Below are 16,403 nucleotides of genomic sequence, written 5' to 3' on the forward strand. Positions count from 1 at the left end.
ATTGCAACACACCTGAATTATGGAATTTCAACCGCTTTATGGCTGCCCTCTGCAGACGTCTTGAAGACCGGCTGGCAGACAAGAAAGCCCGTGAGCACATAAAAACAGTGAAGCAGGGAAGGAGAACAGTCACTGAATACACTGAAGAATTCAGAGAGTTGGCCACTCGCCTTCACTGGCCGGAAGACATCCTGGTAAGCTATTTCCAGGATGGGCTCAACGAAGAGCTATATAATGCCTGCGTAACTTGCGGAGCCCCAGTCCGGCTGTACGACTGGTGCCTGCTAGCTGAGAAAGTAGAGATCAATCAATACAAGCACCTACATTGCCCAGTGAGACCAAGCTTCAGACCGCAGTCAGAGAAGCAAGGGGAGACCGCATGAGGTTCGCCTGCCCCATCTCGCAACACTACCTGTTTCAAATGAGGTAAAGAAGGACATTGAGCCGTGGATTGCTGTAGCAAGACATCTCTCAAGAGGGGGGACAGTCTACTGGCTGGAAGATCTCTGAGAGTCTCACCATACCTCAGGGAGACTGTGATGAAGTCCGAAGAAGTTGTAGAGCTCCCCTGGGACCGCGATTGAGAGGGTCGAGCTCTGACTCCATGCTACGATGGCACAGAAGGGATGGAAGATGACTACGAGGATGACCTCATTGGTGAGTGGGCCAACTGACCCCATAACAGTGCCCCTAGAACTTTCTATACCTGGCACTGGAAAGACAGTAAAGTTAGCCGCCTTGCTGGACTTGGGGTGTACCTGATGCATGATTAGCCCAGAACTAGTGGGGAAAATGGGAATACCCCTCAAGAGGCTAAAAACCCCAATTACTTTCTGCCAAATTGGACGACTTGGTTGCAGGTGGGGTGCCTGCCATCTTTGCCACCAAACCTTTATGTATTGACCTGGGGGATCATGCAGAGACTCTAACTTTTATTGTGGCCCAAGGGATGGAGTGGCCATTAGTTCTGGGGCTGGCTTGGTTAAAGAAATGGAAGTCCATGGTCAACTGGAGAGAAGGACAATTAAAATTCCCATGGGGGAGCCCCGCCTATTCCTAAAGAAAACAGGAGATGTGGATTACACCACAATTTTGCCTCCGCCCTCAGTGAGTCAGACTTGAGAGTCCTCCTAATGGAATACTGAGATTTGGCTGAAGCCTTCAGTGAACAAAGGGTGGACAAACTCTCCCCTCACCAATCCACAAACTATGCTATTGAGATCATCCCAGGGCCACACTGCCACAACCAAAAATGTATTCTATGACTCCCAGGGAATTAGATGAACTGGGAAAGTTCATCAAAAAGAATTTGGAGCGGGGTTTCATAGAGCTGGCTAGACTCCAGGTAGCAGCCCCTGTACTATTCAGAGAAAAGAAAGATGGCTCTCTTCATCTCTGTGTGGATTATAGGAGTCTGAACGCTGTGTGCGTGGAGAATATATATCCATTACCTTTAATGCAAAACAATGCTAGCGCACTTATATAAAGGGATTTTTTCCCCCAAACTAGACTTGAGAGAAGCTTATTACTGTATACGGATAAAGGAAAGGGATGAATGGAAAACAGCTTTCAATTGCCCACTTGGTTGCTTGTACTTTAAAATTCTCCCATTTGGCCTACAAGGGGATCCTGCAATATTCATGCAACTGATTAACGAGGTCCTACAGGATCATCTATATAAAGGGGTTTTGGTTGACCTGGGACATCCTTATCTACACCAAAACCAAGATGAGCACATTAAACTGGTCAGAACGGTACTTAAAAAACTGTGCTCTGCGAAGCTGTACGCCAAACTGTCAAAGCGTGAGTTCCACAAAGATCGTACTGATTACTTGTGCTATCATATATCCAACAAGGGAATAGAGATGGACCCGGAGAAAGTGAGAGCAGTCTTGGACTGGGCTCCTCCAAAGACCAGAAACAGGTCCAAAGTTTCCCAGGATTTGCCAACTTTTACAGATAATTCATCCCATCTTTTGCACAGATAGCCCTCCCAATAACAAACTTGTTAAAAACCAGAGGGGGGGGGGATAAGCCAAAGCCCAGTCAACCATTAAAATGGACAGGAGAGTGTCAAGCAGCCTTTGAGAAACCTAAGAGTCTTTTTTCTATGGAGCCAGTTTTGAAACATCCGGACCCAGAACAGCCATTTATAATTCAAGCGGATGCAAGTGATATGACTGTGGGAGCAGTTTTATTGCAGAGAAATAAGGAAGGACAATTACAACCTTGTGCTTACACCTCTAGGAAATTATGAGACTGAGCAGAGGTGGACAGCTTGGGAGAAAGAGGCATATGTGGTACGATGGGCTCTCCTCACTTGGAGGCATTTCCTAGAGGGGAGTAAAATACCATTTCAAGTATGGACTAATCATAAGAATCTTGAAGCTATGAAAACCCTCAGGAAGTTCTTCCCTGAACAAGCAAGATGGTCCCAACATTTCCATCATTTTGATTTCACTATTCATTACCTCCCTGGGGAAAAGAATTTTTTAGCTGACGCATTATCCAGGTTACCACAATATAACAGTAAGAAAGCAGAGGTGACTAAACCATTTTTACATCCTCATCAATTAGCAGCCCCTGTAACCACCAGAGCTCAGTCAAAACCTGTGGCTCCTGTTGGAAAGACTTTGTTGCAGGATTTTAAAACTGCATTAGAATCCAATGAGTGGATTCAAAACCACAATAATCTCTGTGTGTTAAAAGATGGATTAGCATGGATTGGAGAAAAACTTTATGTCCCAGCAGCGTTAAGGCTTAAAGTAATGCAAGCAGGGCATGACTCAAAAACTGCTGGGCATTTTGGACTTGTGAAGACCTTACATTTCATTAAAAGGCAATTTTGGTAGCCTGCATTGAAAAAGGACATAGAAAGCTACGTCACCAGCTCCCCCACATGCACAGCAGCTAAATTGCGGCAAGGGAAATCCCCAGGACTGCTTCAACCGATAGCCAGTCCATCAGCACCCTAGAGAGAGATCTCTATGGATTTTATTGTGCAACTGCCTGAAAGTACTGGAAACACTGTAATTTGGGTCTTAATGGATTTGTTCTCTAGACAAGTTCATTTCATTCCATTCCCCACGATCCCAACTGCAAAAACCTTAGCTAAACTCTTTGTGCAAAACGTATTATCGCTTTCATGGGGCCCCACAATGTATAATTTCAGACAGAGAGGTTCAATTCACCTCTAAGTTCTGGAAAGCTTTTCTGGACTTGATGGGTTCTAGTCAAGGATTATCATCTTCACATCATCCTCAAACGAATGGGGGGACAGAGAGACTGAACTCAGTTCTAGAACAATACCTGAGAAGTTTCATTAATTATCAGCAGGACAATTGGTCTGACCTGTTATCATTTGCTGGGGTGGCTTTTAGTAATGCTGTGCACTCTAGTACAGGTTTCACTCCATTTCAAGTAGCTAATGGTCAAACATTTGTGGCCATGCCTGAACTCCCTACCAAGAAGCCAGAAATTTCTTCCTTGAAAGAGTCAAATAAACAGTTACAAAATACCTGGCCAGTAGTCAGGAAAGCTCTGGATGAAGCCAGAGAAGCCTATAAGACTCAAGCCTATAAACGGAGGGTGGAACAAAAACCATATAAAGTTGGAGACCAAGAATACCTCTCCACAAAGTATTTGCAATCTTTACAACCTTCTAAGAAGTTAGGCCCTAAATTTGTATCAAACACAACATCAATCCTGTGACGGTTGAATTGGACTTGCCAAAGAACTTACTGAAAATCCACTCTGTTTTCCACTAGTTTCCTCAAACTGGAGGTCACTTCTAACCTTAGATCTCCTGCACCTCAGGCATCCACACTTGTCATGGTTGAGGGTGAACAACACTTTGAGATTAAGGACATTTTGGACTCTCGAATACACCATTGGGTGACACAATACTTAGTAGCTTGGAAGAATCTTCCTTCTGCCCAGAATGACTGGGTGTACAAGCAACGTGTTAGAACCCCTAAACTTCTAAGACATTCCATTCTCAATATCCTGATAAACCTAATTTATATGCCTGTATTGTTTGTTCCCCTTCCCTTTTTGTCTTTTAGGTGGATTTCCTGTTCTTCTAGGGGGCTGTATGTCAGGTCCCAAAATCCTTATTGTCTATCTTGCATATATATTCTTGAGCTTTTGTTTTGGGGCCTGCCATTCTACTGGAGGGAGGGGAGACATTTGCTTTTGCTTGGGATAACTTTTGCTTTCTACTTTTCCTCCCGCCTCTATCCATTTGAGAAAGGAATGTGTCTCCCTTATCAGGGAGACGGTTATAGAGAAACGAAACTGGAGAAGACCTTGAGATGCGAGCCAACTGTGCCAGTTACGCACATATCATGCCACCTCTGGATTGGCTGGATTTCAAATGGACATTATGACTCTGGTGGGAGGAGGAATATTGCTGGTTTAACTATATGTTTGAGCGATCTCGCCTTGACTTCCCTACTGTCACTAACCCCTAATAAAAGTTTCCTTTTGAGACAATGTCTGTTTCAAGAGTTCTGCTTTCTTCATTAGATTTAAAATATTTGGAAATTAGTTGAAAATAAGGATTTTATCTGTTTAATATTTAAAAATTAGACCTAAAAGGAAAAAAATTATTATTATGAATATGTTTATTTATTAACCCAGGTAATATATACAATGGTTTTGATTTATTAACTGGGATATTGTATTATTAAGTAGATGATTTAATATGGTGGGAAATAGATAACCTTTAGGAAATAGAACAAGATTATATTCAAATAGATAAAATGTGTATTTTGGATATTAGATTCTGTTATGAGTTGAGATAAGAGAAATCTTGGTTACCTAAAGCTTGAAAATTATAAATATCAAAGGCTAAATTGGAATATTGATGGGAAACTAAAAATTGGGAAAAAATTAATAACAGGATATGGATTATTTATGAAGATTGAATGTAAAAAATAATTAAGATACATGTAAGCTAAAAATTTATTGATAAATTTAATAATGATGTTTGTACTGAGTTGATATAATAAGAACTGTATTAGCTTAAATGTTAAGGGGAAAAGAGGAAATATTTGATGTTGTCACTTGAGATTTGTACTAAAGATTTTGTTATGGAACTATTTATTAACCCAGCCACCACGTTGCTTTTTAAATACATAAATGTAAAATTGGAAAATTAATAAAATATTATTTAAAAGAGTTCTGCTTTCTTGGGTAGTTAGCTGAGGTGGGTCCTTACACTAAGTCTTTTTGGAATTGTATTGAAACTTACTTTGTTCCTAAGATAATTGAGCATCCCTTGGTGAAATAAAATAGTATTTTTTTACATTGTTTGTTGTGCAGTGATATTTGGTGAAAACTTGTGATATGTATTTCACATATTAATTTCCATCTGTTTCCAGGTATTACTCGAAATAATAACTGGGCTTAGTCCTATGGATGAAAATCGAGATCCCCAGTTACTGGTATGTTTTCTTTCTTGGCATGTTTGTTTGTATATGTATGTACAGTGAGGGAAAAAATTATTTGATCCCCTGCTGATCTTTTATGTTTGCCCACTGACAAATAAATGATCAGTCTATAATGTTAATGGTAGGTTTATTTTGTAAGGACCCACCCCACTTTGCATCTTAAGAAGACAGAACTCTTGGAATAATTCTTCCAACAGGGATCCTTTATTAAGAGAAAATGGTTGCAGGCGTTCTAGACAGGACTTGGGGTTCAAGCTCTCCCATTCGAGGTTTTAAGGGGTTCCCCAGTAGTCCCACCCAATCACCTCCCTCTTCCAGTGATAGTTTCAGGCATCACAATCCCACCCCTTTTTTCCTCTCTTCCGTCTGGATGGAGACTTCAGATAAACTACATGAAAGGTAAATAGCCTCCTTTGTTATGATGAGGCCTTTTGGTGCTGACCACATTCAAACTCTTTGAAGTTGCAATACACACATTCAGTTCCTTAGAAGTATACTAAAGGAAGTGAGGGCCATAAAGCCCCTTTGTTCTCCCCCTTCTCTCCCTCTGATGGCAGAATCCAGAGAAGATAGAATTGGGGTTTTCTATATTTGATGATTAAAGATGAAATATAATTGGATTCTGACATCTGGCCCCCTCAAAAATAAGAGAGATCCACCTGGAAGAAAAAAAAACAGGTATAAAAGTTAGTCAGGCTTGTTAGGATACTCTGTGTGAAACTTCTTCAATAGCTTCGGGGCTCTGACATGACGTTTATGGACCCACTCGTTTTGTGAGGGAGGGAGGTGTTTCCAGGCAACTAGGTACTGAGTTGCTCCATGATATCTCCTAGAGTCAAGGATTTCCTTTATTTCGAAGTGTTGTTCGCCCTTCACCATGATTGGAGGTGGTGGGGGGGGATTTTTGGCCGTAGAGGTGACTGATGCTCTCTTTTCAGCAAGTTGCAATGAAAAATTGGGTGTATTTGCCTGAGATTTTTGGGTAAGTCTAATTCTACTGTTACTGGATTTATGGTTCTTTTAATTGGAAAAGGTCCTATATATTTTGGTCCAAGTTTTTTACAGGGCTGTAGGGACTTTAGGTATTTTGTAGATAAGTACACCATTTCTCCTATAATGAATGGTGTAGGCTCAACCCTTTTTTATCGGCTTGTGCTTTGTATGTCTGCCTAGCTTCATCTAGTGCTTTTCTAACTATTGGCCAGGTGTTTTGTAGTTTTTCCATCCATTCTTTCAGCGAAGGGATCGTTGGTTCGTCTGGGGTTAACTCTGGCATGGGGTTGAAACTTTGACCGGTGGCTATTTGAAAAGGAGTGTAACCTGTGCTGGAGTGGACTGCATTATTGTAGGCAACTTCTGCAAAGGGGAGTAAGTCCACCCACTCGGTCTGCTGGAAACTAAGAAAACATCTTAAATATTGCTTAAGTACAGAGTTCATTTTTTCAGTCCCCCCATATCCTTGTGGGTGGTGGCTAGATGTCAGTCCCTGAGTGGTTCCTAAGAGGGACAAAAATTCCTTCCAAAATGCAGATGTAAATTGCACCCCCCTGTCAGAGATGATGCGTTGGGGTGCCCCAGGCAATCTGTAAATGTGCTGGATGAAAAGTTTTGCTAAGGCTTTTGCAGTGGGAATCTTTTGGCAAGGGATAAAGTGCACCTGTTTGGAAAACAAGTCCGTGACCGTCCAGACCACAGTATTCCCATTGCTTTCTGGCAATTCCACTATAAAATCCATGGCTATTTCTCTCCAGGGGGCTAAGGGACTTGCCACTGTTTGCAATAGTCCTGGCAATTTCCCTTGCAACCTCTTTGCCATGGCACATTTTGGACAACTGGCTATATAGCTTTCGATGTCCTTTTTCATGGATGGCCACCAAAATTGCCGTTTAATTAAATGTAAAGTTTTTACAAATCCAAAATGCCCTGCTGATTTTGTGTCATGGCAAAGCTGCATGAAAGTGACTCTTTGAGTTATCCTTCTGGGTGGTTAGCGTCGGTGATGGCGGCTACATTGTAGCCGTCCTCCTGGGACGGCATTAGATCTGCGGAGCACAGCGGACATCAGCTGGCCTGCGGCTCAAAATCCCCTTCCCGGGAGAAGGGAAGGGGTAGAGAACTACACGAATAGAGGTAGAGCCTCTTAACCCCCCCCCAGGATTTTTGGGGGGGGTAGAAAGAGCACTCCCTCGGAGTTCGTGTTAATCTCCGCCTCCCAGCTGTTTTTGTTTCTCAGAAACAAAGTGAAACGCCACTACCATCCCCGCGCTTAAAGTGTTCTGGTGAGTGACTTTTAAAGCGGACAGAGCTGTTTAAAGGATTTTACTTGTAGTGTTTGATTTCTCTTTTAGTCTATGTTGATTTCTTTTTTTTTTTCTTTTTTCTTTGCTGGTGTGGAGAGTGAAAGTAAGATGGTGATTTGAAAGTGCCTTTGTTCCTTTTTTTTTTTCCTTCCGGAAAGAATTGACTTAAACGGAACGCAATGGACTATATAGCTCTTTCTCTTTTAAACTTTTTTTAAGCTTTTCTTTTTTTGAAAGTGGTTTGGTGGCTTTGAAGTTTCTTTTGTACTCTCCTTTGTTTTTTTAATTTTTGAGGATTTTAGTACTTTTTTATTCTTTTAAGAAGGAAGAAAGAGAGAACAAGATTTTTAAAAAATGGCTTCAAAGAGGCAACCAGCTTCTACAGTTTCTAAGGTGGCTTCTTCTCCTGCAATCTTATCAGTACAACAACCTAAAGCTACATCATCAGTACAACAACCTAAAGCTACATCACCACCTTCTCCTCCTCTGCCAGTATTATCTGTACAAGATATGAAAGATATAATGGGAAATGCTGTATCCCAAATCAGAGAGGAAATGAAGGACCTTTTTGAACAGAATAAATTTGAAAGTAGAGGGGAAATGAAGGAGCTTTTAGAGCAGAATAATACTATTTTGAGGCAAGATATAGTAACTGCCTTATCAGGATTGGCTTCTGTGGTCAAGAAGCTTGATTCCAGAGTGGAAGAGGTTGCAGACAAAGTTGACTTCCTGGAAGATAAATTTGAAGATATGGAAAAAAAGATGGAAATTTCACAAGATGATATTCTTATGTCTCAGTACAGGGAAATGGAATATGCCCTGAGAATCAGGGGTCTGAAAGAAGACATGAATCGAGATTTGACAGAGATGGTGGTTAATGACCTTGCTGTTGTTTTGAACAGGGAGAAAGATGGATTACGTAGAGAAGTGGAAAAAATTTACAGAGTTAACTCTTGGGTTGCAAAGCAAAAGAATCTACCAAGAGATGTGGTGATTTATTTTGCAAAGAGATCTCTGCACAATGAAATCATACAAGCTTTTTATAATAAGAGGTTCCAGATTGCTGCCCAAGATGTCATCATTCTAAAGGAAATCCCATCTAAAATTTTGAGAAATAGAAAAGATTTTGCTTTTTTAGCTAATGAACTTAAAACAAGAATGATGCCATTCAGATGGGAGATTCCGATGGGTATTGTGTTGAGCCATGCGGGGACACGTTACAGACTTAATACAGTTACTAAAGCAAAAGAGTTTTATAACTCGGTCCTGGGAGCAGGTTCATCGTCATCTATGATTCAGAAAGTTCTGGATGGCAAGGAGGTGGAACAGCAGTCTGAAGGAAAATTACAGGTGGAATGGCAGCGTCAAATAGAGGTCAAAGAGCAGAGAATGACCCGTGCAGCACATAAACGTAAGGAAAAGGAACAACAGAAGAAAGAAGCTAAAGAATCTTCTCATGAGAGTGTTTCAATGCCGGTGGGAGGAGCAAGACCCAAGAGCTCTGCAACACATTCTTCAGTGGCAGATCTTCAGGCAGTCTTCTCCAGGCTCCTGGTTGAGGGAGATGGCAAAGTTCCTGACCTGGAATGCTAATGGTCTTAATTCCCTGCAGAAAAGAAAGAAAATCTTTCATTATCTAAAGCAACATAATAATGATATTATCTGCTTGCAGGAAACTCATATTTTACTTAAAAATCAAAAATATTTAGCTAATGCTCGCTTGGGATCTCACTTTGTATCTCCTGCCCCTGGAAAAAAAGGGGGTGTGGTTATTTATGTTAAGCAAAGTCTACCAGCTTGTCTGGTAGAATCAGATCCTCAAGGAAGATATGTTGTGATTTAACTTGGATTATATGGTAAGAAAATACTTATAGTGGGATTGTACGCACCAAACCAGCAACAGGAACAATTTTATAGATTATTACATCAGAAAATAACTTTGCTGGACTATAGGTCTGTGATATTAATGGGAGACTGGAATGGTGTTTTAGATACACAAAAGGATAAAAAAGATTCTTCTACTTTTTTTAAACAGGCTAAATTACCTAAAGCCTTTTTTGATTTGAAAGAGGACTGGGAGTTGAGAGACTATTGGCGTGAACGTAATCAAGAGGAAAGAGACTTCACCTTTTTCTCAGATAGACACCAATCTTTTTCAAGGATTGATTTCTTCTTGATTACAAGAAGATTTGATTTATATAATAGGGTGAAGAACGTAAAAATTTTTCCTAGGTCATTGATGGATCATAGTTCAGTCTGGATGGAATTGGCTGCTGAAAAAGAGGAGAGGAGATCCTGGAGGGTGAACGAGAACTTATTTAAACAAGAAAAAAATGTTCAAAAATTAAAGGAATGCTTAAAGGACTATTTTGCTTCAAATATGTATAAGGGAACATCAATGTCAATGGTATGGGATGCAGGTAAAGCCTTTATGCGTGGGATTTTGATAAAAATGAATAATGTTCATAGACAAAAGCAGACCCAGAAACGTAAAGAATTAGAAAATGAGCTTAAGCTAAAAGAGAAGTCTTTGATTTTAAACCCTTCAGATGAAAAGGTTAAAGAAGCTATAAAGTTGTTAAAAACACAATTTAATATGTTGATGGCTGACCAAGCTGCAACTAATTTAATGTTTATGAAACAAAATACATTCTGTAATGCTAATAAACCAGGGAGATGGTTGGCCTATCAATTAAGAAAGAAACAGAGACAGAGAATTATAGATAAAATAAATTATAATCGTAAATTGGTCTACCAGAAAGAGTTGATTAAGAAATCTTTTCTAGATTATTATCAGAAATTATATAAGAGCACCAATGTACAAACTTTAGATATAAATAACTATTTAAGTAAGGCTAATTTTCCTAAACTAACAGAAGATCAGAAACAAGAAATTAATGGTTTAATTACTAATGAGGAAATTGTGACAGCCATTAAGCAATTAAAATTAGGTAAAGCACCGGGTACGGATGGTTTGACATCTATTTATTATAAAACTTTAGTAGAAGAAATGACTCAACCTTTAAGCGAGCTTTTTAATAATATATTACAGGGTTTAGAGATTCCTCCGTCATGGCGCAGTGCTTTTATATCTTTGATTCCAAAAGAGGATCAGGATCTTACCTTACCAAAGAATTACAGGCCTATATCTCTCTTAAATGTGGACTATAAGATCTTTGCAAAAATTTTAGCTAATAGGTTTATGAGGGTTTTGCAGCAGCTTATACATAAGGATCAATCGGGTTTTATAACTGGAAGGTATATGAAAAATAATGTCAGACAAATTATTAATTTATTAGAATTTCTAGATAAGAAGAATCAAATCTCCGCAGGGCTGATATTTTTAGATGCTGAAAAAGCCTTTGACCAACTGAATTGGCAGTTTATGTTAAGATTAATTAAGGAGATGAATTTTGGAGAAAAAATATCACAAGCTCTAGGTGCTATATATCAAAAACAAACTGCTCAACTCATTGTTAATGGGGGTTTGTCAGAGGCTTTTACAATAGAAAAAGGCACAAGACAGGGATGTCCATTATCACCGTTATTGTTTGTTTTAACATTGGAAATTTTGTTGATCAAAATTCGGGAGTCCCAAGAAATAAAAGGAATAGTAGTTAACAAAAAAGAATATAAGTTAAGAGCTTTTGCAGATGATTTGGTGGTTACTCTGTCTCATCCTACTTACTCTGTAGTAAAATTATTACAATTGATTCACCAATATGGATGTGTTTTAGGTTTTAAAATTAATAATAATAAGACTAAAATATTACCTAAAAATATGACTAACCGTGATAAGCAGATTTTGGTTAATCTAACAGATTTTGAAGTTGTTGATAAGGTAAAATACTTGGGGGTCATTTTATCTGTTTCTAATGCAAAACTGTATAAGAATAATCATGAAAAGTTGTGGATCAGGGTACAGAAAGATCTGAAGAACTGGGATAAATTACAGTTATCTCTTATGGGTAGAATTGCAGTGATTAAAATGAATGTCTTACCAAAATTTCTTTTTTTGTTTCAAATGTTACCTATCTTAAAGAATGAGCTTAATTTAAATGAATGGCAGAAAGGTATTAATAAATTTATTTGGGCAGGGAAAAAACCAAGGGTAAAGCTTAAAATTATGCAAGATTTCCGTGAGAGAGGTGGACTCAAGGTACCGAATTTGAAATTATATTATGATGCTGTGGTTTTAACTTTGATTAGTGATTGGGTAAATTTAACAAATGTAGACATACTCCATCTGGAGGGTTGGGACTTACTTTTTGGATGGCATGCCTATTTAATTTTTAATAAAAAAAAGTGGATAGAGCTTTTAGATCACATATTATAAGGATTTACTTACTTAGGGTTTGGAGGAAGTATTACAAGAGTGATTTTAAAATACCCTTATGGGCCATACCTTGGCATGCGATAGAGGGGATAAGGAGAGGAGTTAAAATGGATAGGGTTTCTTATACACAATTACTTAGATGGGATGGTCAGAGTTGGCAGTTAAAAACTTTGGAAGATTTAACACATGAAAATATTACCTATTCATGGTTTCAATATAGACAAATAGTGGACAGATGGAAGACGGATTGTAATGTGGGCTGGCTTAGAGAAGATGAAAATCTTTTTAAACAAGTAAAGGACCAAAGACAAACTCACATTAAGAGGGTTTATGGGGTCCTAGTGGAATTGGATTCAGAATCTGAATTAATTAAAGATTGTATGATTAAATGGGCACAAAATTTTGGTGAACCAATCCCACTGGATACCTGGGAAATTATATGGGTGAGGAATGTTAAATTTACACAAGCCCAGAATTTAAGGGAGAATTTTTATAAGATGTTTTATAGATGGCACCTTGATCCACAAAAAATGTCTATTATGTACCCTGATTTACAGCCTAAGTGTTGGAGATCTGGTTGTTTGGACGCCACTTATTATCATACTTGGTGGACGTGTAAAAACATAAAAGCTTTTTGGATCAAGATATGGTGGAATATTCAAAGAATTTTTAGAAGGAGCGTAAAATTTACTCCGCAGTTATTTTTGTTAGGTATTGTTACTGATTGTGATGCTAAGGAGGTTATTTTAATGTTAAATTTGATTACAGCCGCAAGGCTGTTAGTAGGGCAATATTGGAAGAAGGAATCTTTGCCTACTTTGCAAGAGTGGTTTTTTAAGTTTCTTATTTGGCAGAAATGGCAAAGATTTCGGCTTTTTTAAAGGAGCAATCGCAAGAGAAGTTTTTTGCTGTATGGGAAAAATGGATAAGTTTTATACAATATAAATTGGATTTAAAAAAATATTATTTAGCTTTTTTGTAACTTGTACGTAATTTTTGATATTTTATAGATTGTTTTCTCTTTTTTCTTTCTTTCTTCTTTTTTCTTTTTCTTATTTCTTTTTCATTTTCTTTTTAAATATTTTTTTAATGTTTACGTTATATATATCCTATTATTAATTATTTTATAAATTGTTAAAATTTGTTTAGTTTTCTTAAAATTTTAATTAAGCCTATATTCAGTTCTGGGAAGCTCGGGGGGGGGGGATGGAGGGGGTGGTTTGGGAGGGGCTGGGTGAGGGTTGTTTTGTTTTTTTTGTGTTGTTATTTGTAAAAACTTTTAAAAATTTTCAATAAAAAAAAAGAATCTATAAAGTTGCTAAAAACACAATTTAATATGTTGATGGCTGATCAAACCGCAACCAATTTATTGTTTATGAAACAAAATACATTTTGTAATGCCAATAAACCAGGGAGATGGTTGGCTTACCAACTGAGAAAGAAATAGAGACAGAGAATTATAGATAAAATAAATTATAATGGTAAATTGGTGTATCAGAAGGAGTTGATTAAGAAATCTTTCTTAGATTACTATCAAAAACTATATAAGAGCACTAATGTACAAAGTTTAGACATAAATAATTACTTAAGTGAAGCCAACTTCCCCAAATTAACAGAAGATCAGAAACAAGAAATTAATGGTCTAATAACCAATGAGGAAATTGTGACAGTTATTAAGCAATTAAAATTAGGTAAAGCACCGGGTACGGATGGTCTGACATCCATTTATTATAAAACTTTGATAGAAGAGATGATTCAACCTTTATGTGAGCTTTTTAATAATATACTACAGGGTTCAGAGATCCCTCCGTCATGGCGCAGAGCTTTTATATCTTTAATCCCAAAAGAGGATCAAGACCTTACTTTACCAAAGAATTATAGGCCTATATCTCTTTTAAATGTAGATTATAAGATTTTTGCAAAAATTTTAGCTAATAGGCTTATGAGGGTTTTGCATCAGCTTATACATAAGGATCAATCGGGTTTTATAACTGGTAGGTATATGAAGAATAATGTTAGACAAATTATTAACTTATTAGAATATTTAGATAAGAATAATCAAATTTCTGCAGGGCTGATATTTTTAGATGCTGAAAAAGCTTTTGATCAATTGAATTGGCAGTTTATGTTAAGATTAATTGAGGAAATGAATTTTGGAGAAAAAATATTACAAGCTTTTGGTGCTATATATCAAAAACAAACGGCACAAATTATTGTTAATGGGGGTTTGTCAGAGGTTTTTACAATAGAAAAAGGGACAAGACAGGGATGTCCATTGTCACCGCTACTGTTTGTTTTAACTTTGGAAATTTTGTTGATTAAAATTCGAGAGTCGCAGGAAATAAAAGGAATAGAAGTTAACAAAAAAGAATATAAATTAAGAGCTTTTGCAGATGACTTGGTGGTTACTTTGTCTCAACCTACCTATTCTGTAGTAAACTTATTACAACTGATCTACCAATATGGACGGGTTTCGGTTTTAAAATTAATAACAATAAGACTAAAATATTACCTAAAAATATGACTAATTTGGATAAGCAGATTTTGGTTAATTTGACAGATTTTGAAGTCGTTGATAAGATAAAATATTTGGGGGTTACTCTATCTGTTTCTAATGTAAAATTGTATAAAAACAATTATGAAAGGCTGTGGGTCAGGGTATAAAAAGATTTGAAAAATTGGGAGAAGTTACAGTTATCTCTTATGGGAAGAATAGCAGTGATTAAAATGAATGTCCTGCCAAAGTTTCTTTTTCTATTTCAAATGTTACCTATTTTAAAGAACGAGGTTAATTTAAATGAATGGCAGAAAGGTATTAACAAATTTATTTGGGCAGGGAAAAAACCAAGAGTAAAGCTTAAAATTATGCAAGACTTCCGTGAGAGAGGTGGACTCAAGGTACCGAATCTGAAATTGTATTATGATGCTGTGGCTTTAACACTAATTAGTGATTGGGTTAATTTAACAAATGTAGAAATACTCCATTTGGAGGGTTGGGATTTACTTTTTGGATGGCATGCCTATTTAATTTTTAATAAAAAAGCTGATCGGGTTTTTAAATCTCATATTATAAGGATTTCTCTACTCCAGGTTTGGAGGAAATATTATAAAAGTGATTTTAAAATACCATTATGGGCTATACCTTGGCATGCGATAGAGGGGATAAGGAGAGGAGTTAAGATGGATAGTGTTTCTTATACACGATTACTTAGATGGGATGGTCAAAATTGGCAGTTAAAATCTTTGGAAGATTTAGCACATGAAAATATTATTTATTCATGGTTTCAGTATAGACAAATAGTGGATAGATGGAAGATGGACCGTAATATGGGCTTGCTTAAAGAAGATGAAAACATTTTTAAACAAGTAAAAGATCAAAGGCGAACTCATATTAAGAGAATTTATGGGGTTCTAGTAGAACTGGATTCAGAATCAGAACTAATTAAAGAATGTATGATTAAATGGGAACAAAATTTTGGTGAACCAGTTCTACTGGATACCTGGGAAACTATCTGGGTGAGGAATGTTAAATTCACACAAGCCCAGAACTTAAGGGAGAATTTCTACAAAATGTCTTATAGATGGCACCTTGATCCACAAAAAATGTCTCGTATGTATCCTGACTTACAGCCTAAATGTTGGAGATGTGGTTGTTTCGATGCTACTTATTATCATATTTGGTGGTCATGTAAAAATATAAAAGCCTTTTGGATTAAGATATGGTGGAATATTCAAAGAATTTTTAGAAAGAGGGTAAAATTTACCCCAGGTATTGTTACTGATTGTGACGCTAAGGAGGTTATATTGATGTTAAATTTGATTACAGCCGCAAGGCTGTTAGTAGGGCAATATTGGAAGAAGGAATCCTTGCCTACCTTGCAAGAGTGGTTTTTTAAAGTTTCTTATTTGGCGGAAATGGCAAAGATTTCGGCTTTCTTAAAGGAGCAATCGCAAGAGAAATTTTTTGCGGTATGGGAAAAATGGATAAATTTTATACAATATAAATTGGATATAAAAAATATCATTTAGTTTTTCAATAACTTATATATAAATTTTAATATTTTATAGATTGTACTTTTTCCATATCTCTTTTCTTCTTTCTCTTTTTTTTCTTACTTTTTTCTCTTTCAAGTAATTTTTCTTTTTAATATTTATGCTTTTTTCTTATATATATATTATTGTTAATTACTTTACAAGTTGTTTATGTAATGTATTTAGATATACTTATGATTTATATTTTTTCAATTTTTTTTTAAGATTCTTAAAAATTTTAACTAAGCCTATACTCAGCTCTGGGAAGGTTGGGGGGGATGG

At 37.1% G+C, this 16,403-nt stretch overlaps 1 protein-coding gene across 3 annotated transcripts in view; it reads left to right on the top strand.

Annotated features, from left to right (window-relative positions):
* IRAK4 (interleukin 1 receptor associated kinase 4) overlaps positions 1-16,403 on the top strand; it is a 99,353-nt gene that overhangs the window by 74,787 nt on the left and 8,163 nt on the right. For all 3 annotated transcript variants that reach the window (XM_039340706.1, XM_039340705.1, XM_039340704.1), the window contains one exon: positions 5,385-5,447. In XM_039340706.1, the coding sequence (XP_039196640.1) occupies positions 5,385-5,447 (63 nt within the window). The remainder of the gene's footprint in view (positions 1-5,384; positions 5,448-16,403) is intronic.

This window comes from Crotalus tigris, unplaced genomic scaffold, assembly GCF_016545835.1.
Source record: "Crotalus tigris isolate CLP2741 ecotype Arizona unplaced genomic scaffold, ASM1654583v1 scf7180000017753.6788120, whole genome shotgun sequence".
NCBI classification, from domain to species: domain Eukaryota; kingdom Metazoa; phylum Chordata; class Lepidosauria; order Squamata; family Viperidae; genus Crotalus; species Crotalus tigris.